Source organism: Mercenaria mercenaria, chromosome 18 (assembly GCF_021730395.1).
Source record: "Mercenaria mercenaria strain notata chromosome 18, MADL_Memer_1, whole genome shotgun sequence".
NCBI lineage: Eukaryota > Metazoa > Mollusca > Bivalvia > Venerida > Veneridae > Mercenaria > Mercenaria mercenaria.
Window position 1 is genome coordinate 32,167,569 of NC_069378.1, and position 27,904 is coordinate 32,195,472.

The 27,904-nt window shown below is 33.8% G+C and overlaps 2 protein-coding genes across 5 annotated transcripts in view; one reads left to right on the forward strand and one right to left on the reverse strand.

The window, feature by feature from the left end:
• LOC128546054 (uncharacterized) overlaps positions 1-27,904 on the reverse strand; it is a 93,629-nt gene that overhangs the window by 51,338 nt on the left and 14,387 nt on the right. The gene's annotated exons all lie outside the window — the stretch shown is intronic.
• Positions 275-27,820, forward strand: LOC128550465 (tyrosine-protein kinase-like). 4 transcript variants are annotated; one of them, XM_053529586.1, is made up of 11 exons: positions 275-464; positions 7,452-8,440; positions 9,385-9,480; positions 11,319-11,428; positions 12,161-12,221; positions 12,593-12,674; positions 15,763-15,952; positions 16,303-16,443; positions 25,024-25,139; positions 26,280-26,383; positions 26,774-27,820. In XM_053529586.1, exons 2-11 carry the CDS (start codon positions 7,501-7,503, stop codon positions 26,803-26,805), a joined length of 1,872 nt encoding a protein of 623 aa, XP_053385561.1. In that variant the 5' UTR covers positions 275-464; positions 7,452-7,500; the 3' UTR covers positions 26,806-27,820. The 4 variants fall into 4 exon arrangements, with proteins under 4 accessions (XP_053385561.1, XP_053385563.1, XP_053385564.1 ...); XM_053529588.1 differs by having other exon boundaries at positions 276-464; positions 26,304-26,383; XM_053529587.1 differs by lacking the exon at positions 275-464 and adding an exon at positions 6,921-7,001.

The following is a 27,904-nucleotide window of genomic DNA, read 5'->3' on the forward strand; positions in this document are numbered from 1 at the left end:
AAAGGACCCTGCTATCCGTAGATGCGCGCTCTCCATATTGAGCGAAGAGGACGGGTTGTTGTTGTTGTTGTTACTTTGTTATTTTACAGGAAAAGACGGGATATGCGCTAGTAAGTCGTGACCAAAAATGTTTTCTTATTGCTCAAGCGAGACTTTTAATCATGATAAACTTGTTAAATCCGATCATAACATTGCGCGAAAGTATATATATTGTCGGTATGTTGAAATAGTTATGTGCACAAGGTGTAGAAAGTCGTACATTTTGGTAGATCGACAACATGATTACAAAATATTTATAGTTATATTTCGGTTCAGCTAGAAAGGCATTAAATAAACCAGTGTGATTGCATACAGTAAGTCTGAAGTGCATAGATAGGCATTGTTTAACGGGGGAAAAATGGTCGCTCGGGAAAACAATGGATCATGATGCTTACATTAATAATATAAGAATATTCTTACAACAGGTATGAATTTAATTTTGAAATGTTTATGCTCATCTTTTTACTTTTCTTTTTTATACATATTTCTGCTTATATCGAATTTGATCTGAACTGTAAAAATTGTAGCCAAAATGTACAACGATTAGGTAAGATGTCGTTGAAATTCTTACTTGAACGTTTTAATCTTAGTAAAAAAAAAAAGTCACAGTAAATTAGGACTCGCTTGAATTGCTAAAATATGTATTCGATATCACAATATACTTTATGCAGTAAGTAAATGCAGTGGTCCGAGAGGTAATTCAAATACTTGAAATACATAGGCCTCTGATACGATACTTCGGTAGAAAGATAAGATAGCTTTCGCCAAAATTACTACTTAGTATGTGTGTATACATGAAATAAAAATGTGTTCGCATATAAACAGCACAGTGTGTTCTAATTTAAATGTCTAGGTAAACATAATGTTATTTGGGAATTAGCGGCCTGAATGATTAACTACGACGCATCTGAACGAAAATCAAACGCCTGAAGGGCCTGAGAGTCGGCTAATGATTGATGTACTGGTAGTATAGTCTACCAGTTTCAGTTTGTTTTTAGTTTTTTTCCCCAACTGAACAGAGATTTTGTTACAATAAATATCAATGAAATGGACATTCAATCGATGCCTAGTAAAACTTTGATTGACATTATACAAGTATTTAAACCCAATATAGTTCTCTAAAATTGAAGAGTGGTTCGCAAATGTTGAAAGTACAAACTACAATTTGACAGCTGAAACTAAGATGTTGCCCATGACTATATACATATTTCCAGTAAATCAGTAGTCCCCAAGTCCATGCACTTTCAATTATCCATTTTGATTCATGTAGACAGACAGGCCCAGACTGGTCTGAAAAATGTTTGAGCCATTTTTACGTAGTCGGTAGCAGGCTGGGTGTGGGGAGGGGTGTTCCTTCCCGCTTTGAATTGCAGTCAGATTTTGAAATGGGCATTGTGGCAGCTGGTAAAAGGGCAAATGTATCAAACTGTAAAGTGGTAATATGGGGGAAGGGTGTGGGAGGATACCCTCTCCTGAAAGTAGGGTTTAGGGTATGACCGCAAGAAAATTTTGAACATGTAGACACTAGATACAGCCTTTGGTGTGTTTTCTAACTGAAAATTATATGTTTCAATTTCTAAATATTACCTAGATTCTTTTTAGTATTACAATATCCAAAGTATGAATGACTGTCACTTCATATTTTTACTTTCAGGTCATGCCTCAGGAGTAGAATATAAGTCTGATATAGATTCTATGTATGTCTTATAAAATAAATTCTAGAATCATTTCTCTTACAATAATATTTATCATGTCTGTTACTTGAATGTTAAAATTTCATAACACAGCTCGATATTTATCCAAAATATTATATCCGGATACGATTACACTTTTCTAGATACCGCAAAAATCTCCAGTTTCAACAATATGTTTTACAAATTGTGATGATACGAAGACAGTTTAGCAGTAATTGGCAGTATCTGACATTGAAATTTACGGTTAAATTACCTCTTATTTAAACAATTTCATAAAAAAAATTGTTTCGTTTCGTCAAAGCAGTCTAACATGGACGATCTACTTTCGGTTTCAAGTCAAAGTACTAGTTACAAATACACACATTATAAAATGGGTCGATGGCCTTATACATGTATACGAGATCACTTGTTATTGATAAACGTATCTGATATTTAATGTTTCTTAGATTATTAAGAATTTATGAAATAAAATTGAAAAACACACACAAAAAAACAACAAAAAAAGCAATAAGATGGTATTTCTAGTATGACGAATCACACATACTCATACATTTATGCAATATTAATATAAAAGTGTACATTTTTAACATCCGAGGAATTTCATTATCAGAAGAGAGGAAAAAAAACTAGGTTTATATGTGGTATCAATGGTACGCCTAACCGACCCGTAACTAAAAGAGACAAAAATGTGTCTCAAGTAATATGAAATAAAGCACTGCCTCAGTCGGGAATCGATCAGACAGTGTTAACAGGCAAATTGTTGAGAAGCACAATGACAGACTTAGGCTGATCACATCAGCTCACACTGTGCTCAGGTGAGCTAAAAATCATACAAACTGAAAAGTTACTAGATTGCAAATCACTGTTAACAAGACTGTAACAGACAGACACACATGTAACAATCTATTTGCACCACGGCAGGTTAAGAGCTCAGACTAGGGAGACATATTAGCCTTCTTGTGCAGGCTTGATTTTTTCTATTTTTGTTAATTGTAATTCTGAAATTACTCGCTCTTAGTACCATGCTTGGTAAAACAAATCCTAATTTCGCTTTTATATACACATTACAAAGACTTGCATCACACTTTATTTATTGAATAAACTGTCCACATGTTTAAGCTTTATCTATATACACATTTATAATGATCACAGATCACATAATTTGTTTTATCCATACATAAAATAAGGCTGAACTGTGAATAACAACTTTTAATAACAGTACTGGATGCATTTGTCAGGCTTTGAAATACGTATTGTCAAAATAAAGAAAATGTGACTTGCTGTAATCTGTATTCTAAAATGCACCATTTCTCTTGCAACAAGAACAAATAAACAAGAGGGCCATGAAGGCCCTGTATCGCTCACCTGACATATTGACCTAAAGATCATCAAGATCAACATTCTGACCAAGTTTCATTAAGATATGATCATATATGTAGCCTCTAAAGTGTTAACTAGCTTTTCCTATAATTTGACCCGGTGACCTAGTTTTTGACCCCACATAACCCAAATTCAAACTTAACTTAAAGATCACCAAGACTAACATTCTGATTAAGTTTCATGAAGATACAATCATAAATGTGGCCTCTAGAGTGTTAATAAGCTTTTCCTTTGATTTGACCTAGTGACCTAGTTTTTGATCCCACCTGACCTAGATTTAAACTTGACCTATAGATCATCAAGATTAACATTCTGACCAATTTCATTAAGATATGATCATAAATGTGGCCACTACAGTGTTAACAAGCTTTTCCTTTGAATTGACCTTGTGACCTAGTTTTTGACCCTAGATGACCCAATATCAATCTCTTCCAAGATTTTATTAAGGGTAACATCCTGACCAAGTTTCATTAAAATTGGGTTAAAATTGTGATCTCTAGAGTGTTAATAAGCTATTCCCTTGATTTAACCTGGTGACCTAGTTTTTGACCCCACCTGACCCAGATTTAAACTTGACCTATGGATCATCAAGGTTACCATTTTGACTAAGTTTCATTAAGATATGGTCATAAATGTGGCTTCTGGAGTGTTAACTAGCTTTTCTTTTGATTTAACCTAGTGACCTAGTCAAATCAAAGGAAAAGCTTTTTAACACTTTAGACGTCACAATTTTGGCCCAATCTTAATGAAACTTGGTCAGAATATCACCCTTAATAAAATCTTGGACTAGTTTCATGTTGGGTCATCTGGGGTCAAAAACTAGGTCACCAGGTCAAATCAAAGGAAAAGCTTGTTAACACTCTAGACGTCACAATATTGGCCCAATCTTAATGAAACTTGGTCAGAATGTTACCCTCAATAAAATCTTGGACGGGTTTGATATGAGGTAATCTGGGATTAAAAACTAGGTCACCAGGTCCGGACAAAGGAAAAGCTTGTTAACAATCTGGAGGTTACAATTTTGGCCAAATCTTAATGAAACTTGGTCAGAATGTTACCCTCAATAAAATCTTGGAAGAGTTTGATAATGGGTTATCTGGGTTTAAAAACTAGGTCACCAGATCAAATCAAAGGAAAAGCTTGTTAACACTCAGGGCCTCCTCTGGGTTTTTCATACTTGTCGCCAACCTTTTCGCCAATTTGAAAAAGTTGGAGCCACTTTAGAGCCATTTTTGAGCCAAAGTTCTGAGCCACTTTTATTTCTTTTAGTTGGCTGTCATAGTGTGCATAGAGAGATAAAATATTGTAAATAATTTCATTAGGAATAATAACAACTTTTGAAGGTGTATTAGTTTATTGTAGAAGTAAATTCAATTTGTAGTTGGATAAAAAATGACACAAATCATTCTCTAATTTAAGAATCATATCTATCCATGTCAGAATTACCAATATTTCAGGACTCATTTATTTTCAGAAAGGAAAATTCGGATTTTTTTCTATTCCAAAAGGTCGAGTTGAACACTCTTCTAATGATTTTTAAGAAGCCACGGTAGAAAGTGATATCTTCCAGTTTCTGAACATTTCAATTTCAAAGAAATTAACCAGGTCCAGGACGCAAATTGAGGCCGATGTGTTTTAATTTTCGGATCCATCGTTAAAATCTTTTATGAAAACTGAGGAATCAAAAATTATCTTGCAAAAAAGTAACAAATTAAATGTATCTTTCGTACTTATTTAAAATTCGTCAGTCATACAACTGCATGCCACAAACATGACAATCTTTTTTTTGTAAAAAATCGCAACACATAAAGTACACCGTAATCGGCGTTAATTTTGGTGAATTCTCGGCAGAGGTCAAACATACAAGCTGGCAGATGTTTTGATTACTGATTAATCTTCAATTCACACATTATTACGCAGTTATCTTCTCAAAGTGTCAACCAACTTCAATAGTCGAATTGTCAAATACACCGCCTAGACTGGTTATCGATTTTATTCACTACCAGCGTCTAGGTAAACACGTGTATCGGGAACCAATTCTTGGGCCGCTTATATCACTACGGAAAAAACAAATGCCGAGGAAAAAAACTATGCGCCACTTATTTTCGCCAGTTCGCAAAATTTAGCGCCAAATTCTTAAAATTATCGCAAATGGCGACATTGGCGATCGGCAGCGGAGGCCCTGACACTGTAGAGGTCACATTTAAGACTATATCTTCATGAAACTTAATCAGAATGTTAATCTTGATGATCGCAAGGTCCAGTTTGAATCTGGATTACGTAGGGTCAAAACTAGGTCACTAGGTTAAATCAAATGAAAAGCTAGTTAACACTCCAGAAGCCACATTTATGACCATATCTTAATGAAACTTGGTCAATATGGTAATCTTGATGATCCATAGGTCAAGTTTTAATCTAGGTCAGGTGGGGTCAAAAACTAGGTCACCAGGTTAAATCAAGGGAACAGCTTGTTAACACTCTAGAGGTCACAATTTTGGCCCAATCTTAATGAAACTTGGTCAGAATGTTACCCTTAATAAAATCTTGGAAGAGATTGATATTGGGTCATCTAGGGTCAAAAACTAGGTCACAAGATCAAATCAAAGGAAAAGCTTGTTAACACTGTAGTGGCCACATTTATGACCATATCTTTATGAAGCTTGGTTAGAATGTTAATCTTGATGATCTATAGGTCAAGTGTAAATCTGGGTCAGGTGGGATCAAAAACTAGGTCACTAGGTCAAATCGAAGGGAAAGATTTTTAACATTCTAGAGGCCACATTTATAACTCTATCTTCATGAAACTTAATCAGAATGTTAATCTTGATGATCTTAAAGTCAAGTTTGAATCTGGGTCATGTGGATCTTGACGATCTTTAGGTCAATATGTCAGGTGAGCGATACAGGACCTTCATGGCCCTCTTGTTTATTTGTTCTTGTTGCAAGAGAAATGGTGCATTTTAGAATACAGATTACAGCAAGTCACATTTTCTTTATTTTGACAATACATATTTCAAAGCCTGACAAAAGCATCCAGTACTGTTATTAAAAGTTGTTATTCACAGTTCAGCTTTATTTTATGTATGGATAAAACAAATTATGTGATCTGTGATCATTATAAATGTGTATATAGATAAAGCTTAAACATGTGGACAGTTTATTCAATAAATAAAGTGTGATGCAAGTCTTTGTAATGTGTATATAAAAGCGAAATTAGGATTTGTTTTACCAAGCATGGTACTAAGAGCGAGTAATTTCAGAATTACAATTAACACAAATAGAAAAAATCAAGCCTGCACAAGAAGGCTAATATGTCTCCCTAGTCTGAGCTCTTAACCTGCCGTGGTGCAAATAGATTGTTACATGTGTGTCTGTCTGTTACAGTCTTGTTAACAGTGATTTGCAATCTAGTAACTTTTCAGTTTGTATGATTTTTAGCTCACCTGAGCACAGTGTGAGCTGATGTGATCAGTCTAAGTCTGTCATTGTGCTTCTCAACAATTTGCCTGTTAACACTGTCTGATCGATTCCCGACTGAGGCAGTGCCTTATTTCATATTACATCTTTACCGGTACTTGTTGTAGACTCGTAAACTACGCATCGTGAGAAATAATGTACGATTAATCTGAAAACCCCTTTGTTTATCAACCATATAACCATGACAAGTTTTGGCTTAAAGCAGATATAGAAATAGATAAAGTAGATAAAATAGGATATTGCACTTATCATGTTTTTGTTAAATATAACAAATTGAAGGAGTTCGAATGATATATTACCGTTTAAAAGTATGAAATGTAATCACGTTATAGATATTAGTTTAGCTACATTCAATTTTCAAATTTGTAAACTTATGGATAACGGGTTTTCTTTGGAAGCATATATTATTTTGTGAGTTTTTTAATTGCTAGACGTTAAAGGACGCTTAACGGAGATTCAATTTTAGAATACAGAATACTTTTTTTGTGAAAACAGGTTTATCAATTTCGTTTTTTATTTCTGAAAACAATTTTATCAAATTTCATTTTTTTTCTGAAAACGGCAATCACAGATATGTATTGTCTGGTTAAGAAAATACAAAAGTTAAGAGTAAGTTATTTATAAAAAATAGTTCTCACGATATTAATATAAGCTGTATAAAATAGTTTGTCTTTGGAAAATACAGTGATTTTTTCATAGTTATATCTGTAATAAAAAGGCCTGTCTTTGTGTTTTATTCCAAATTCGGTATACTGGCCAAAGTTGGGTAGGATGTAAATACTCGTAAGTAAGTATCTTAATGGTGTTACTATCTCTGATATACACATGTATATATTTCTTTCATACGAATTTCAACACCAGCACCACATATAAAGTATATGACCAGAAGGATCTTCATACTAGCGAGTAAATGGCAGTTTCTGGAAGAAAAACACCGCAAGACATTTTATCAACAGATTTGGTCGGGTCAGATGAAGATTTAGATGTTTTCTGCCGACCATGTGACAGGGATGGTCCCAGAATTCCTGCTTTTGGATTCTGTACAAATTGCAAGGAACACTTGTGTCAGACGTGTTTCAATCATCATAAGAAGGCGACGCCATCGAGACATCATGTTCTTCTTCAAAAAGACGAAATGGCAAAATCTCAGCTACAGCGTCTTTCAACATTTCAAGACGATCCACAAGAAGATTTTACAAAACCATGTTCTAAGCATACTAAAGAACGTATCAGATTCTACTGCCATTGTCATTCTTCGTTGATTTGCAGTCTTTGTATGCTTGATCATAGGTACTGTTATGTAAATTACATACCTGAAATATCGGGAAACTTTGTTGATAGTAATGAATACAATGAAGTCACTGAGAATATCAATGCACTTTTAGATGACAGTCGGATGGTATCAGAGCAGGCTAAGAAAAATGCACAGATGACTAAACACTCTTTTGCTGAAGCTTTGACAGAAATTCAAAAGCTAAAAGAAACAATAAGAAAGAAAACAGATGAGATTGAAAGAGAAATTGAGACACTGGAGAAAGATATGCACAAGGGAACAGGAAAAATGGTTGAGAATACTGATGAAATTTGCGAGGCAGCTATTAGGACTTTGGAAGGAATGCTTCAACGTCTAAGGCAGTTAAATACATTAAAACAGCCCAACAAATTGTTCGTAGAACTTAAAGAAGCTGTACCAAAACTGCAACATTGCAAAAACAAAGTTATAGAGGCGGCAGGGAATATTGATACGTCAAAACTATTATTTCATCCAAACGAAACTCTTATGACACTGATTAAAAGTGATACCGCGTTTGGAGAGACTGAAGCTGTAACGGAAATGGCTTACATAAAAGGTACACATATATTCTTTACACTAATTTTAAACCGTTTTAATGGTTTACTTTTTGGAACGAATATAGTAATCTAGTTAATGTATTTCCTGGTTTACTTCACCATATCAAGTTGAAACCTTGTTGTTACGAGTATAATCCCTGCTTTGACGTTGCCGTACGGAATTGAAAGAAGCTCACCTTTGTAGTCGATTTTAACTACATAAATTATATTGTTGAAGTTATGTTCTCCATGTAAATTAAAATTAAAGATCGCCATTTGTCTTTATTTGAAACAAAATATTCGTGAAAAGCATGGAAGAGCAAGTGATTATTTTAATATTTATTGCATCAGAAATGTATTGAAGTTTCAAAACTTAGTATTATTTAAACGTAGTTAAGTTTGTAACAGTGTTTCAATGGATTTATTGTAAATATTTTTCATAAACAAATTGTTTTGGCTGTCTCTTTAATTGAAATTTGGATATGTTTCCGTATTTAATTATCTAAACTGATTATTATGACGAAAACCCTGACTGATGTTTTTCGACTTTATAGTTAAGCTGTTTCTAACCAAACATCTTAAATATTTTTTCTTTTAACTGCAATTAATATATTCTATGTTGAACAGTTATTAAATTAATACATAAAATGAGCAATTAAATATTCAAGATTTTTTGTAGCAAAACCACCGCAGTGAAATAATATTAGGCAGCGTATCACTATAAAAAAATTGATTAAAAGAAATTTTAATTAACTCTCGTTTATTGTTCTGTTTATGACATTTTAAAAATAGAAGCACTTAACCAATAGAGACAAAATAATTCTCATAAAACATGGTTTATGTTTTTCTTTATCTCTTTTTTTAGAGACTGTTCAAGTTATTCACCTATACTTTTACGTTACTCTTATTCAAACGATAAAAATGTAAGTGTGAATAGTTTAATGTCGCATTGTTTTTGTTTCAGGGAAATGCATTGAAGTTTACAGTACACATCCTGTGTCAGACATTACAAAGATAAATTCATTATCGGCTGATGAAATTAAGCTACTAGGATCACTCGGTATGAGGTGTATTACATTTACTTAAAAAATGTGGGCATTTTGCGAATAAAAACGGTATGTAGAGATAGTACCTAATTTTTTTCAAATCATAGATATGAAGTGAAAAAGCTTTGAAATGAAGGCAAATGTCCATATATTTCTCAAAATAGATATATTGACAATATTTTTACCAGAAGCATATAGTTATGAGCATTTAATATTTTCATATAAAAGAAAAGTTTGTGACCAAGGAAATGTAACTCTTCTTGGAAATGTACAGCAAAAACATCAAAGGGACATAATATATTGAATATTTGCTATTTGGGTGCATTTCACTTACTTAAGGTTACATTAATTCTATGAAGAAAAGTGGTGAACTGGAGCTTGGAAATGTCGATGCTAATAAGGTCTTTATAGATACGAGAGTTGTAGGATTTAATAAATTTGTATATTTTGGGACCGCACAAAGTGTACACAGATTACTGGTTTTTAAATATAACACATAATTAAAGAAAATCACGACACAGTTGTGTCTTTGCAAAGAGGGAGTCTTATAAATAAATTAAATCTAAATTGTCTGGTGGGCAATTTAGGCCCTGCATGAATAAATGTGTTTTCACAACTTCAGTTGCAAACTTATTCATTTATTTTCTTTTCAGTATAGTATAGTTTCAAAAACATAGAATAATAACTATCTTACACAGTAGAAACAAAGTGTGTTCTAAACTCACCCTAATCTTTCAAGAAATGTTCATACTACTACAGTAAATTAATAATAAATTTAGACATTAAACACATTGTCTTGGCCTCATATATGTCACTGTGTGTGTGTGTGTTCGGGTTTAACGTCTTTTTCAACATTTTTTCAGTCATATAAACGACGGTGTCTACCTGTAGCAGTGAGCTACAATGCCCAACTTTATAGTGCTGCCTCTGGAATATCACGCCGTAGACACGTGACATGATACCCCACTCAGTCACATTATACTGACACCAGGCTGACCAGTCCTAGCACTACCCTCTTAATGCTGAGCGCCAAGCGAGGAAGCTACTAGTACCATTTTTTACGTCTTTGGTATGACGCGGCCGGGGATCGAACCCACGACCTCCCGCACTCGAAGCGCACGCTCTACCACTAGGCCACCGAGGCGGTCTATATATGTCACTGTAAATTTATAACGAGATATTGTTATTTCTCAATTTTTTCATGCAAACCATGTATAATTACCACCATGGAAATACAGTTATTTTGTGGCGCGTCTTTAAAGACCCACCACAACCTAGTGACCTACTTTCTCTTCCCATATGAACTTCGTGAAAATCATTCTGATGATACTAGTATAATACAGCTATACTACAAGATGACACGTGGACAATTTAGGCTCTTCCTGAATAAAAGCATTTTCAAACCTTCCTCTGCAAAGTAATTCAATCAAGTTATTTACGCTATTCATGCATTATATCCATCATTCACAATGTCTTATCCGTGGCCTTCTGAACATCAACATTAACACTTGATGGCGTCATTTTTGTGACGTCACTGACGTTTGAATTTCTTTATCCACAGCTCAAGGGAATGTTAGGGTGGTAGTGCGTGGCTGATTCATTGTATCAAGTAATTATCATTTTTTATGGTTCAATGAGGCACAGTATCTGATTCATCAAATACAGAAGAAGTTGGCCGTATGTATAATTATTAGCTTGTACGTGGATGCTGCGCAATTTTACTTGATAAGCTCCCGAAGAAGTAAATAATATAATCTCGATATTCGTAGACCTTAAGCCATAAAGTGCCCGAAGGCAATTATCACGTAATGTCGTATGTAATAGATGATTTTTTTATGATTTCACATTGAAGGTAGTGGTAACAAGACGAACTCAGACATGAGAATGGGAATATACACTTTCGAAAATGACCAGGAGATACCTGTAGCTGTTAGAGTAGTGGAACAGGGATCAGCACAAGAAGTATGCTACAACAAATGTTTCTTCATGTTAAGGCAATGTTGTACATTTTATCATTAAAATGTTTCAGTTTAATTCCTTTGAACTTACTGGCGAACCTAGCTTTAAGCTTTTCTACAGTCAATTTAAGAATGTAGAGTGCATACCATTTTACTTGCGAAAACAAAGAACCTATACCATTTTGTCAAAAGAACATGAATAATTAGTATGTAAATCTAACTAGTTCTGGTACAATGTATTCTCAGAAATAATAATAAGATTACTTACTTAAAAATGTGATATTATTTTCGTTTTGGGGTGAGAACGAATATTGATTCATTGATTCAGATTAGTATTTGTAGAATTAAAAAATCCTCTTTTCTGTTTTTGCTTTTTGTTTTATAAAAAAATATGTCCTTTTTCTGTTTGCCGTAGTACTATGTTTTCTCTTTCCATTTTGCTAACATTTTCTCGTTCCATTTACTAACCTTTCCTTTTTTATTTTGATTTTCTCAATTTTACTAATATTCCCCTTTTCCATTTTACTAATGTTTTCTCTTATTCCCATCTCTTTCTCCTTCATTTTTTTACCGATTGTTTTGATTTCACTAATATTTTCTCCTTTTACTAAAATATTTGAAATTCCTTCCATATTGTAACAGAAAAGAATGTCATAAATGTACAGTATATTGATATCAACTTCTACGCTCAAAGCTTTTACCATTTTATATTATTATTCTTCTCTTATTTTTGTAGGTGTTAAGTGCCGCCCAACTGATGCTAAAGATCAGCCACAAACATATCATCAGAATGATTGGTTTGTATGATTCTACTTTGAACAAACTAATGTCAAAAGTTAAAACATTTTTCACAAAACATGGTAATATATTAAAGTAAAACATATCTCATTTTTGATGGTAACTGTGAATTAAATTGATTGATTATTGATTATGGTTATTTGTCTAACAAAAATATAGAAACATGGATTTGAATAATTGTTTCCGAATCCCCTTTGCTAATTATAGGTTTATGATACTTCATATTCTATCATTTAATAGGAGTTAACTTCAGTTGATGTCAAAATATAGTGTGTATAAGCATGTTCCTTTATAATTTTCCTGTAGTATATATCAAACTGGAGTGAAACAATGACATTACATCTTGTCCTTAACAGATTCAATTTTTCAGGATTGTGTAAATCGGACAATGTCATGCTTGTAATGCAGTTAGCTCCCCTTGGAAGACTCAATTCGTATTTGGCAAACCAGAAGTAAGCATCATGCAGTTTTAAAATAAATAACTTTACATACATTTTTAGAATGTATTAATTTACACTTCACTACACTACACTACACTACACTACACTACACTACACTACGATACGATACGATACGATACGATATGAGACGATACGATATAATACAATACAATAAAATAATTATATTAAAGGAGTTCATCACAATATTTTGTGCGCAACTCAATCGCGCAGCAAGCGATAACCACTGTAAAGTTCAGGATTCTCCGCCGAAAGTACATAATTGTCCGATATGCAGCGCACTCGCGCAAAAAACATCGTATGTACTGACAATATAGGTCGTGCATCCATATTTTACCTTTAAAAGTGATGGTGTTTTATTGGAGGAGTAGTCGTAGGAAGTGCTCGAATCGAATACATTGTGGGCAGCCAATTTGAAAGTAAATCATTTCGTCCAGTAATGATGCAGCCGACTCCAAGTCAAATAAAATTCCAGAAAATCTTAACGTAGATCTATCTCCTTCAAGTTCAAATGTGACTTCCTAAAACTGTTGTTATACTTTTTGTGCCCCATCCCGCATTTCACGTAGTAAGACCAGAGTTATGGCCCTTGACAGTCAAATTGTACATAAAGGTTCTAAACATTTGTGTCGCATGTACCTCAAAAGTATATGCGCCAAGAGTCATGAAACCACACAAGAATTAAATTCAGCATGCGAAGTTGTGCACCAATGATTTTATTTGAGGTTTCACTCAGTAAAAACAGATTTATGTCCCTTGACGTGGTCAAATATATACGTAAATGGCATGTGAAAGCTTGTGTAGCACGTATCTCAAAATGTATTTGACCTAGAGGCATGCAACCTTAAAGGAGCATCATTCCGATTATTCCGCATGTGAGTAAGAAAATTGGTTAAGAAACTGATAATAACATTGTGCAATTTGTTTTGTAAGAAAAAAATGTTCATAATTTGTAGGTGGGTGGGGTAATGAAAAAATACCTTTGTGGGTGGAGTAAATATTTTTTAATTTCTCTTGAAAACAAGCACGGGTTGATATTATTTTTTTGGTTTAGATTTTTTCGTCTTAGTTCTAACTTACATAATATAAAATTTGGTAAAATTCTGTCCGCTAGATTTTTCATATCATTTAGAAATACTTCTTGTTTTTCTCAGTTTCAGATACTTTCGACATCTGTCAAGAGTAATTTTTCTGAGTTAATATATCTATATGTTGACATTTTATGCATAGTTATAGTGGTTTCATTAATTGTAATGCATAAACAGTAACATCAGAGTGAAACTTCGAATAAATAGTTGTTTGCAGTAGTTTTATTATAACATGTATGTATTGTTTCTTCAGACAAAAATACCGATTTGGTGTTCTTAATAAACTTTAAATATTGAAAAAAGAAGCACGGGTACCTATCATTTTTATTTTTTATTTTAACTTGTCATACATCAATCTATAAATATGCAAAGTTACAAAAAAATCTGTCCGCTAGAAATAATTGTGAAAAACATCTTTAAGTATTAAACATTTTACTAGGGACCACCTTACTACACCTCACTACACTACCCTTCACTACAATACTATACAATAATTATATTAAGCATTAAACATTTTACTAGGGGCCGCAGTAGACGAGTTGTTTAGGTCGCTGACTTTGAATAACTTGCCCCTCACCGATGTCGGTTTGAGCCTGACTCGAGGCGTTGAATTCTTCCTGCAAGGAAGCCATCCAACTGGCTTACGGAAGGTCGGTGGTTCTACCAAGGTGCCCGCCTCTATGGGGCGCCGTTTTACTATTTTGTAGGCATTTTTGATATCAAAAAATCATTTCTTGATATCAAAAATTCGATTTCTTGATATCAAGAATTCCATTTCTTGATATCAGGAAATCATTTCTTGATATCAAAAACTCAGTCACATTTTTTGATATCAGAAAATCGATTTCTTGATATCAAGAATTCATTTTCTGATATCAAGAAATGCTGTCTATTTTCTGATATCAAAAAATAGAATTTTTGTTATCAGAAAATGAATTTTTGATATAAAAAATCGTGTTATTTCTTGATATCAAGAAATCGAATTCTTGATATCAATAGATGATTTTCTGATCTCAGAAATCGAATTCTTGATATCAAAAAATAGTCCGTATTTCTAGATATCAAGAAATGATTTCTTGATATGAAGAATTCGATTTCCTGATATCAAAAAATATAACTAATTTTTTGATATCAAGAAATCGAATTCCTGATATCAAGAAATGATTTTTTGATATCAAAAATTCATTTCCTGATACCAAAAATTCGATTTCTTGATATCAAAAAATAGACAGCATTTCTTGATATCAAAAAATGATTTCCTGATATCAAAAAATTGATATCAAGAAATGATATCAGAAATTCGATTTCTTGATATCAAGAGTCATTTCTTGATATCAAAAAATAATTCTTGATATCAAGAAATCGATTTTTTGATATCAAATAATGCATAGAAAATAGTAAAACGGCGCCCCATACGCCTGTGATGAAATTATGCAAGGAGGGGCACCATGGGTCATCCCCCACCATTAAAGTTGGAAGTCCCCATATGACCTATAATTTTATCGTCTCAAGCCAAAACAAACAAAAAAATAAACCTTTTACTATGTTTCTAGCAGAATACAAAGAGAACATGGTTTACAGAAGAGCATGTGGTGCATATATAATGTTATATTAGTGGACAATTCGTTAGATAAATGCTATACTAAATCTAAGTGACATGAGTGAATGAGGTGTCGAGTACGTTGTTCCAGTAAGGCAATATAGAATTTGGTTCAATTCGATTTGCGATGGCAATCAAGACCTTTTCTTTCTTCTTGAGGAGATTTGTTATGCAACATTTGTATTTTCCTTCAACATGCTGTTCGTGGCTACTTAAGTAAAACATTTTTGTTACTTATTTTGTGTAGGGTATTTTCTGAAGGTGTTCTCTTGTCTATTATAGTTAGGTTTTTTTATACTGATCTGACAGAAAAAAAAACGTTCTTAGCTTGTATAGACACTTTTTATTCGTACCTATGTATTTCTATCACTACCATACTGGTCGGACGTTTCAGAGAAACAACACAAGCACACGTCGTTGAACTGTTGTGGCAAGTTGCCATGGCGATGGAGTATCTAGAAAAAAATAGAATTGTCCACAGAAATTTGTCAGCACGTAACGTTTTACTTATGTCAGAGCATTACGCCAAGGTTACTGACTTTAGAATGTCTGTAGAAATTAAAGATGGCGAAGAATTCTATGAGGTGAGAACACGAGTTATAGCGTATATTCGGAAATTTACACCAATGTTTCAAGAAAAAACTACTATTTTCCTTTTAGGCTAGTTAAGACCTTTTAAATAAAAAGAAGTAAAGTAAAAATGGTAAATGTTCAGAACATGAAATCTAAAACAATAAACATCAGTGTGATTTATAAAGATGTAGTTTTAGCAGTACTATCATTAAGCATTATAATTTTTGAGTAAACAAATACCATTAAATCATTTTGTCGCAAAAGCTTATGTATGTAGTTTCTCATATACCGAAGATTCATCTACACTTAATATTGCCCTTATACTAAAACATTTTGCTTTTCAAATTGTTCTTGTATGTAGTGTCAAGAAGCTGGAATATGGCCGTTGAAATGGTACGCTCCGGAGTGTATATACTATTGGCAATTCGATACCAAATCAGATGTCTGGAGTTATGGTGTCACATTGTGGGAGGCGACATCATACGGAATGCGGCCTTTTCAGGTAATTTCCGAGAAGCTTTTTGCTGTGGGTAAAACAAAATATCTTGAAAAAAACATAAAAAATAGTAACAAGATTTCATCAACTTTTTTGTTGTTTGATTGTGATTTATGGCGATAGCATCCGATGACGAACTTTTAGTCTTTTAAAAACATTACATTTTAGTTTCTGGCCTTATTCGAATGTTGCGAGGATATCACTATCACATTAAGACCAAATAAGCTACTGACCTGGTGATTCCAAATCGTATCTACATGTACTAGTGAAGAAAACATTAGTTCCCACTGCTTGTTACCTGTAAAATATATCTGAGAAGGTTTTAAAATGTTGCAATATCCCTTACCTGTTGAATGAATAAAACCGGAAACACCCTAATCAATGCCGAAATTCATCTATTGACAAGAAAAAAGTAACCGTCGGTCATAATTAGATTGAGGTATGTACTGCTTCATTTTGCCATTTGTATCTGTTAAAAAAAATCATAAACAAAATATTTGATCATTCAACGCACACATTTTTCATTAGAATTCTGACAGGCATTCTGCTTAGGTAGTTGTACTTCTGTGTAAATCAAATGTAACAAAATGCAATTCTCCATGTTTTCATGTCAATACTATTCCGACTGATACATGTTTCTTAACTCCGCTAACTATTAAACACATTTTAATCGACTGTGTGGACTTTGCTACACAACGCAGTACATATTATGACGTTCAATCTTTGAGAGAATTATTTGACAACGTTTCGGTCGGAAATATTTCATCGTTTTTAAAGCAGATAGGAATATATCAAAAGATCTAACACTTCTTATTTTTATTTACATCTTGCAATATTATTATGTTTGCAGCTGATATTTTAACACACACGTACATACATTTTTACATTACTGTTTTTAGATATGCTTTACATTTTTACATGGATGCTTTTAGATATGTTTTACATTATTCATAGTGTTCTTTACATTTTTACATGGATGCTTTACATTTGGCGTTTGCAATATGACTTCTTCTCGGCGATATATGACCATTTTGTGTCGATTCGCCGTAAAACCCAACTCACTCACTCACTTAACTCCGAAATTACTTGTAATATACATTCTGAAAAATAAGTATAAACAGTAATACGCGTACTTGAAACACAATCTGATTAAAATCACGAGGCAACTAATATTCCGACGACTTTTCCGCTAGCCAATCAGAGCCTTGCTTTCAATATTTTGGAAGTGAAAGTAGAAGTTAAAAAAATCTATATTTAGCCTGGGATTCCAATTTTCGATATGCGATTATCACGGGTTGATAACTCGTATGACGACCACATCTTTTAATTTCTATATTGTGACATTATAAAATGATAAAGCAAAAAGAAGATGGATATGGCGGAATCCTCGCCTAGAAAACAACACGTTGTGGTCGATAAATGTGTTTTTAGGCAGACTATTATAACCATATATTGAGATTCCACAAAGTTCAACAAAAGTTCAAAGGTGCTGAGACTGACAACACAAAATATAATTTCATGCGCAATTCAAATAGTTCGCAACGTTTATCAGTTTTGCTATAGAGTTGTATAAAGATTGTTAAACTTACCTGTTTCAATAAATCTATTTGCTTTAACATGTTATAATACTGTTTTATTTTTCTAACGGTAAATATCTGAAATATAATGTTAGAAAATATTACATAATGATGGTAAATTAATTCGCCCCTATGAATGAAATGTCTGTATGAATGGAACTTTTTCGTAACTCAACACTGTTAGCCGTTTCGTTATAGATTATGACCCGGTCTGTAAATAGCTTATTAAACAAACGCTGGTTCCGAGAAACAGTTGTCGATATGAGTCAACTGCGCATTATACGACGACCTGACATAACATGGAAAATAAGAGATATGAAATATCAATTAAAATGAACTTATAGTGATATGAGTTATGTCAGGTGTTATATTTAGGGCTAAAGTTATAAGAAACTATTCTTTCAGATAATTTGCTATAGGTACTACGGGACGTAATCGCTGCGTGGAATTGCCACAGTAACGTGAGAAGAAACAAACGACCACTTTCTACGAGTTGTATACCTAAAGAGCGTACATGCTATATATTCTTTTTTTTCTTTGGCTATTTCTATACTAAATTCATTTTAGAAACATTCTGGCGAATGCTGAAAGATATATTGTAAAAAGTGCTTTGTCACTATTTTGTTTAAAGGATGGGGCGTAGATGTAAGCGATATTTGTTTAAACACACGTTTTCAACTGTATTTCAGGTTATATTAAGACAGTGGACCCGTAACTGTATTGTTCAACAAATGCATTAATTGATACAGTCCTAAAGTTAACATTGTTTCGCACTGTGTTGCATCTTTAAACGTCTTTTACCATGTTTACCGTGTCGTTGTTGTTTGATTGATTTTTTATTTGTCAATGTTGTATAATTTATGTTCTTGCCTCCAGCTGAAACAGAGTCAAATTTCAAAGTGATAGCCATTGCGCAAAACGATCGCAGAGAAGTCATTTTACCACATATTTTTCTAAATGAAACAAAGGATTGCGTAACAATTATAAAACACAAAATAAAATCTCGATAACAATTTTTCTTGGGAGCCTGAGTAAGAGAATTTAATCGGACAGAAATTAAGCTCCAACTCTTAAGAATTATAGCCTTGCTCTCTGCTTTCAAAAAGAACGAGGGCAGAAGTAAAACCTACCTACATTTCTTCCAAACTTTGTAAACTAAAGAATAAATGCAAAATCTAGAAATTTTACAAAATGTAACAAAGTATTTTCAAAGATGTCTAAACATTCTCCCTTCAGGTTAAATTCATTTTAAACAGCAAGAAATGGCTAATCAAATGAAAAATTCCGCTTTTGTACGACAAATCAATGATAATAAGTATTGAAAAAAACAACAATTTATCTTACTTGAAAAAGGAATATAATGAACAAAGTTTGGTCCTAGTGGGGCTTGAACCTACGCCTTCCTGAAAATTAGTTAAAGTAGTCCTATGGTAAGAATGGAATACTCTTCAAAAAAGGAGGTACACAATTACGGATCCGTCAAATTTCCTAATCATCGTATTAGGGAAGGAACAGGACTAGACCATAATCATTAACAGTCCGGTTTGTAGCGAGTTTCCCTCATAACGACAAGAAAATCACCCCATCTGATCAGTGTTCATACATGATGTGTTTGTGTTTGTGTGTGTGTGTGTCATACATGATGTGTTTGTGTTTGTGTGTGTGTGGGGGGGGGGGGGGGGGGGGGGGAGCTTTGCATATGAAGTATAGATGCTGTGTTTGTTACCTTTATACTTTATCATGATCGAAAAACTAGAATCAACAACCGATAAAGTAGGTTTTTCGAACGTAAAACCAAGTTTTTCGAATACTTACCCATATTTTCGAGCGAAACATAAAATAACTGGCGTTGACCGTAGTTTACGCCCGTGAACCCAGGTTTTTTTTCAACTGATTTATGAATTTCAGTCGTTAATCTAAGTTCACGGGTGTGAACCTTTGTGTACGGGCATAATCCAGGGTTCACGAGTGTAAACCATAGTTTACGAACGTGAACATATGTTAACGATCGAGAACTTAAGTTTAGGACCGTGAAAATGGGTTTACGACCGTAAACATAGGTTCACGCTCGTGAACATAGGATTACGACATCATAACATTGTTTGAGAAACCAATTTTACTGAACGTAAACATACGTTCACGTTCGTAAACTATGGTTCATCTCGTAAACCCAAGTTTATGGTCGTAAACATAGGTTCACGCCCGTAAACAATGGTCGCGGCAATCCAGTAATTACATTCTTGGTCGAAAAACTAGGATTATCGAATACTAACATATATTTTCGAGCGAAAACATAGGACAACAGGCGTAAACCATAGTTTACGCTCTTGAACCCATGTTTACGTTCTATAAACTAGGTTTCTCGATTGAATTTCAACTTGGGTTTACAAACGTGGACCTATGTTTACGAGTGTGAACTATGGTTTACGACGTTATCCTTTGTTTTCGCTTTCGAAAGAATAGGTTTACAATGCTTTTAAGATTGAAAAAACCTAGTTTACCCATCGTTAAACCTAGTTTTTCAAACCTGTGTTCATGAAATTATTGGACGATTTACATACATGTCACGTCTGTAAACTATGGTTCAAGATCATAGATCTAGGCTCACGTTCGTATACAGGGGTTCAAGATTCGTAAACGCAGGTTCACATCCGAAATTCATGATTGATTTTTTAATCCTAATATATCGACCGTAAACCATAGTTTACATTTGATAAACTACGTTTCTCGAATAAACTATGAATTTCGTTCATTATCCTATGTGGTTTGATTGGATTACGTTCTCGAAACCTGACTTTTTTGTAAGATATTAATTTTTGTGTTTTCAGATTCCCAAGTGAGCATTATATGCCGTTTGTCTCACTAATTATGTTATCCCCAATGAAGCAAACACAATGTATTTTTTCACCATCTGTAGTCTGTAATATCCTTACACTTCCTTCACAAGTTAATCAATATGGTTCATCACATCAATACCCTATGCTCACGTTAGTTTGATATGGAAAACCCATAATATCTAAGATTTTGCAAACATCTTTCCCGCACAGATTTCATCTAGTGTTTTGTGGTAGCCAGCCTTTCTGTACTTTCAGTACTTTGATTTGCAGTTTGGCTTGTGCCATTTATAAGGTTAAGCTAAGCGTTTGTTGAAACGAGTTGTCTGATCGGTTCAAATAAAATAGATTGTTGGAAATAAACAAAGCGATATTGGAAATCCGATTAACCAAGAAGTTGAATTTGAATGGGCAGTCTTTATAAAAATCGAGTACTTTGGTCAAATTTTTTAAGACATATCCTTAAGCACGAACCTTTCATCACAATCTGATGTGCTAAACTACGCATACAGTTATTGCCTGGGTTATACGGTAAAATGGTATTATATTATGTTTATACCATACTTTAATTGCTTGAGTTATGACAATTTGTAAGATTCACTTAGTGCTTAGAGCGTAAAAGCTTCTATATTACACGTTTCTAATCAAACAAAAGTTTCATTCGGATAAATTACGGAATTATGTCGTTTTTTTTTTTCTATGGTATACTATTCAGGGATAGAAGCATAAAAATGTATGTCGAACTGTTTTTTTTTTTCACTATAAAAACGATTTCTTTCAGATTTGCTCAGATCTCAGAATAATATTATATTATTGTTGTTTTTCTCAGTATCACCCGAATCATTTATGGCAATGTCCATCATTCTTGCACACCGGATTTGTGTTTCCAATTTGTGCTTTTTCCAATGTCAAGAAAAGTAATCTGGCACCCCAATGCCAGATGACTGTTGTGCTGTATATGACAACTTACGATTCGTGCACTGATTATAAATTGTTTATGTTAAATTCGATAAAAAATCAAATACATTGATATTTGCTCTTTGCCCCTTGTAGTACAATGTATATTCCTCGATTCAAAATAAGTAATTTTAAGAAATGCTACAAATGATAAAACTTTACCTGGACTGCGTTGTTGTGCATCATTAATACGTCATAGCGTCATTTCTGTTTGCTATAATTTCCCGTGCTTTGTTTAAAGGCACTGACCTCTAGATTTTTGCTAAAATGATATATCTTTAAAGTTGAAGTTTGGACATATTATGAATATTAGAACATGAGCCTGGAATCGAACTGGGGCCGCGGTGGAAATAAACATTTTCCTGCGTTCTTCACCAGTACAACACGGAGGAATACGTACTTACGGGTTGTTAAATATAAAGCTTTACAATTAAACAATTAACATCTGATACCCCGTTACAAACGTTTTTCAATTTTGAATGGAAAAATGAGTAAAAAACTTATGCTTTAGTGTTTGCATAGCATATAATCTGTCAGTAACTAAGTTTCAAAGCCTTCTTATTATATAATAAGAATTCTAACACGATCCGATTCATTTTCCTATTAAACAAAGAAGACAGAAAAATGAATTATTATACAACAAATCACTGTTCTGACGTCACAATTATTACGTCATGGCGTCAAACGGCATAGCGGCGCGCTGGAAAAGAAACCGATTGAAAACGGGCAAATATTTAAAGAATGTCATCAAGGATGTACTTAAAAATCCTTGGTAACGTGTTAGAATCGAAATAATATATCTCATTTAGTGATTTGCTCTTGAATAAATCATTGTTTGTCGTTCAGATGCGTATTATTATATCACTCGGGCTGCGCCCTCGTGATATAATTCCTTCGCATCTGAACTCCAAACAACGATTTATTCAACGACAAATCACTGGATGAGATATATTATGTCTTAAATATAGCAATTATTATCTGACATCTAACATTTTCATTCGCCCTCGTGATATAATTCCTTCGCATCTGAACTCCAAACAATGATTTATTCAACGACTAATCACTGGATGAGATATATTATTTCTTAAATATATAGCAATTATTATCTGACATCTAACAATTTCATTTTTAATTTGTTTTCGTACGATCTGGAGGTCAGTGCCTTTAAGTACGCAACTATAAGAAAGAGTTCTAATAAGAAATTATTTCGTTCTGCTTAATAGTCTCCTACTGGTTGAAAACCAGTTTCGGGCACTATATAGGTTTGCGCTTTTCAGTCCATCCGTCCGTCCGCAATTTCGTGTCCGGTCCATAACTCTGTCATTCATCACAGGATTTTAATATTTTTTGATACAAATGTTACCCATGGTAAGACGACACCTCAAGCGCAAAACTCGGACCCCCAGCATAGAGGTAAAGGTCACAATTTGAGGTCAAAGGTCAACAGGGCTTTTATCCTGTCCAGTCCATAACTCTGCCATCCATGAAGGAGTTTTACTTGGCTCTAATGTACCCCATAATAAGATGATGTTTCATGCACAAATTCAGACTCTAGCTAGCTCAAAGGTCAAGTTCACACTTGGCAGTCAGAATGTTAACATGGCATGAACAGGGTCTGTTTTGTGTCCGGTCCAGAACACTGTCATCTCTCAAGGAATTACAATATTACTTGGCATAAATGTTCCCCATAACCAGACGACGTGTCATGCGCAATATCCAGAACCCTAGCTTAAAGTTCGAGGTCACAATTGGAGGTCAAATGTCAATAGGTTTCTTTTCCTGTCCGGTCCACAACTTTGTCATGCAAAACAGTGTTTAAATATCAGTCTGCCCAAATGTTCTCCTGGATGAAACAACATGTCATGCGCGAAACCCGGACCCTTAGCTGAAAGGTCAAGGTCACGCTTGGAAGGCCAAAAGGTTTTTTTTCATGTCGGATCTGTAACTAAGTAGTCCTTAAAGGGATTTTAATATTACTTGTTACAAATGTACCCCATGAAAAGACGACATGTCGTGCGCAAAACCCAGACCAAAGGTCAAGGTCTAACTTGGAGGTCAAAAGTCGATATGTTTTTCCTGTATGATCAATAGCTCTGTCATCCATGAAGGGAGTTAAATATTACTTAACACAAATGTTTTCCATAATGAGACAATGTGTCTTAAGTCACCCCTTATCACTAACTCAAACGTCAAGGTCACTGTCAGAGGTCAAAGGTCAACGGGATTTCTCCTTTCTTGTCCATAACTCTCTCATCAATTAAGGGATTTTAATATTTCTTGACACAAATATTCCCTATATTGAGACATATTGAGACATCATGTGCCATACCCAGACCCCTAGTACGTATGTCAAGGTCACACCTGGAGGTCAAAAGTCTGTAAAATATTTTCCTATAAGCTCATGTGTCATATAAACCCAATTTAAAAAATCTGTTGGTGTATTTTCTTCAGAATTACTTCCCTTTAATATGATGATTTCTTACATTTTATTCTCATATTTTCCCACCAATTTCAAAATGAAATGTTATCGAATAGTTCCGTATGATAAACAACCAGTGACAGTTTATCATACTCCGACACCAAAGTAAATGGAATATGTCCCCGTTTACACGATAATGCAATGCCGGCTGACTAGTTCTGTTAGTACTAACCTAGTATACAGCAAAAATTGCAGACCGTCAATTTGTTCAGTGGCCTCATTAAGTCTGGAGACAAGCAGGAAATAACTAAAATTGCTGTTAAAACATTCAATATAATATTTTTTATTACTTTGTGACTAGCAAGTTTAAGTTCTTTTGGAAGACATAATCATCAATTTATGCTGTTTAAGTTCTTAACCTCTCACGAACAGACTCAGTCGAACCGAGTCTGCTATTAGTTTGTTTGGTTGCATTCTATGCTAACAAAGGATCTTCTTACATATCTTATTACCATATGGCAAAAACGCATTATACCTTTTATGGTGAAAAAGTGTTTATTTCTAATCTGTCGTCGTGCTTTTGGATGCACTATAATATCGAGTCATCAGACAATGTATGTTCCAATGACAGGCTGCCTGGTTATTTACCGATTATCTGAAGCAAAATTGTTGACCGGCGAATTTTATGTAGTGATGTGAGAGGGAAAGAGAACTAAGTGCAAGTAGAGATGGGGGCAGTCAGTCTTTTCTTTTTTATCCTTCGATAATGCAGTATTTTATCTATTTTAATACAACAAAGAACATGACAGGTCAGGAGATTATGCACTTCTTGGATGAGGATGGACGAAGGTTATCAAAACCAGAGCATTGTAAAGACGAAGTTTATAGTCTCATGCTGCAATGTTGGAAATTCGAGTGAGTAAAATCAAATATATCACAGAAGATCTTTTATAAGCATACATTTGTTGTACTATTTGTCTAAGCTTTTTTAACTGTTGTTTCATCGGTAATATTTCTAATCTTTTTACGATATTTCTTGTAGTTTCAATGAGTGTTTACGTGATACTACAAAACTGTATTTATTGAATTAATGTGGGAGTGTACAAGCTTGCCCGGGTATGTTTCAGGAAAGAAATACAACTATAACGCTATTACTTTGATGGTCCTGGTCGAAATGGAGTTATCTAAGTAAAACTAAAATTGCTGGGGTTCTGTGAAAATGTGCGGATAGATCTAGAAAATGCACTTTCAATTAAAAGTCCCATGTATATATGCCATTTGACATTAACATCCTGGTTCGTATTACATTACCCATCACATGACAAACCAAGTCTTGGCATCCAAGGGAGTATTATCGGTCATAAACGGGTATTATCGGAAAATGTTACCAGCTTAACTGACACATGATCTGCTAGTAACAAAAACATTCATAGATGTTTTCTTACATTTCCGCATGAATAAGGAATTATAAATTCAGATCAAGACAAGGAACAACATTCCCCTTAACAATCGTATCGTACAAATATGTTTATAGTATGTTTCTTATCTAAAATCTAAGGAAATGTGGTCAGTTTGCACAGACGTATATTCCTGAAATCTAGTGACTTTTATTCCTAAAATATTATCCTACCTGTCAGCCGCCTAACGTCTAGTCTTCATCCATGATCACGGGTACCGGAACTGTAGCATAATGGTCTGGGTCTGTAGCCACTTCCCTTTAGAAATCCTCCCCGATAATATCCCTTTCCTTTTCATCATCTCTCGGTAAGCACACAATGCACTCTATCAGAGATTAATTCTACTGTTTTACAGATTTTACAAAACAAAAAGTTTGAAAACGTTTATTAAGAAATTAAATATTTTTTTCGGAGTTCATGCGAAATGAACGACTGAATAGCAAAGCGATTTATGTTTAATTTGCCGGTCATATTCTGTCGTTCATTTCGCATGAACTGCGAAAAAAATATTTCTTATATTTACATTATATTCTTTACTTTGTAAATAAGGTCATATTATAAATTGCACACATTTTGTTGCATTTAACATTAAAATCAGCTTCACGGCCATTCTGTTTACTAGACGGAACAACTGCGACGTCATCTATGGAAAGTTCTCCTTGAAAATACGCCCGAAGCCCGTTTTTACCATGCAGTGTTATCGTAAATATTGCACCTTTCCTTTTGCTGTTTGTACAAAATGAACGTCATAATTTTCAATGGAAATGAAAAGAGCGAATTTAAATATATGAACTTAAACGTATTTAGTTTTATCTAATTAAAAGAGTTGCATAAATATTTCACTGTAGCTTCATCATTTGCAAACGGAAGTGGATTAATTTTATATATATACGATTTGTTTTGTGTGATTTTCATAACATCTATGTTACTGCTTTTGTTGTGATTGTAAATTAATGGAGAAACATTCACGAGTGTTGTATTACACGGTCATTACTGCCACAATGACGATATTTATAACATTGCCTGATTATATAACCATGTCCAATAATACAACTGCCGACGTTAACTCTATATTTGATAATTTCTTTTCAGTAAAACAGAGAGACCAACTTTTAAGGAAATAGCGACGGAGATGTTTGCCTTATTTAGAAGAAAATGAGTCGAATATCTATATGAGGAGAAATATTATCTGATTTATTTCTAGTATACTGATTAAGATATAATAAAACGTTTTATTCAGATATACATTGTGTCACAAAATTAAATATTCTGACTATAATTATGGTGTCAGAAAACAAGAAAGTGCTCTGGATAAACTTATACAGATTGTCATATATGCTGTAAAATGACCAACATGATTAAATGTATCTATAGTGATGTTCAGTCCTGTGTTAAAGTATCTAGTCCTACGCATTTGTCTGAATTCTAGTGTAAAACATATAAGGGGAGGGGGGCTTTATATTTACCCTGCTTATCATTTCATTGTTAAATGATGTTCGTTATTGTATAGATCTTAATACCTTAACTGATAAAGATTCAGAATTTTTATCCTTGTATTAAATTCCATTTGTTGACGAGGTTACATTATTTTTAACGGACCCAGAGAGTTTACAGTCAAAATTGGATCGTATCTGCTAGTACGTTGAAAAGGGGGTCTAAAATAAATGTCAGTAAAATCTGAGATCTTACGCTGTAAATGTATATCTTTATATAAACTGAAAGAAAATTGAGCGGATTGACTGCTTTGTTTATTTAGGAGTTACGTTTATGTACACAGGTCTACATGTCTTGCTGCGAGTAATCTTTGAAACATATCACAACCTGATGACTTTATTTGAAATGGTAAAATTTGATTGCAATGTTTGAAACCACAGTAGTGCTGAAACTCTTGTATGGTTCCGCGATTTGGGTAACTAGATCTAGTAACTATAGGAGTAAATAAATTACATTTTAGATTCTGCAAATATATTCTTGGCTTAAAAAGAAACACCGGACTATACTGTTCTTGGTAAACCTAGAAGAATACATTCAGTTTTCTAAAGTTTGTTTGAAAAGTATGGAACATTACTTCTTCTCCCATGTACAGAGAGCTTATTGACAATATTACCAGCCACTGGGCAACTCATAAATTCTATTACTATTACTGAAAAACGGTTTGTATTATTTTTGTAAGTTTGATTTTTGATATTTGCCAGCTATTAAGGAGCTTACCCGCGATCATTT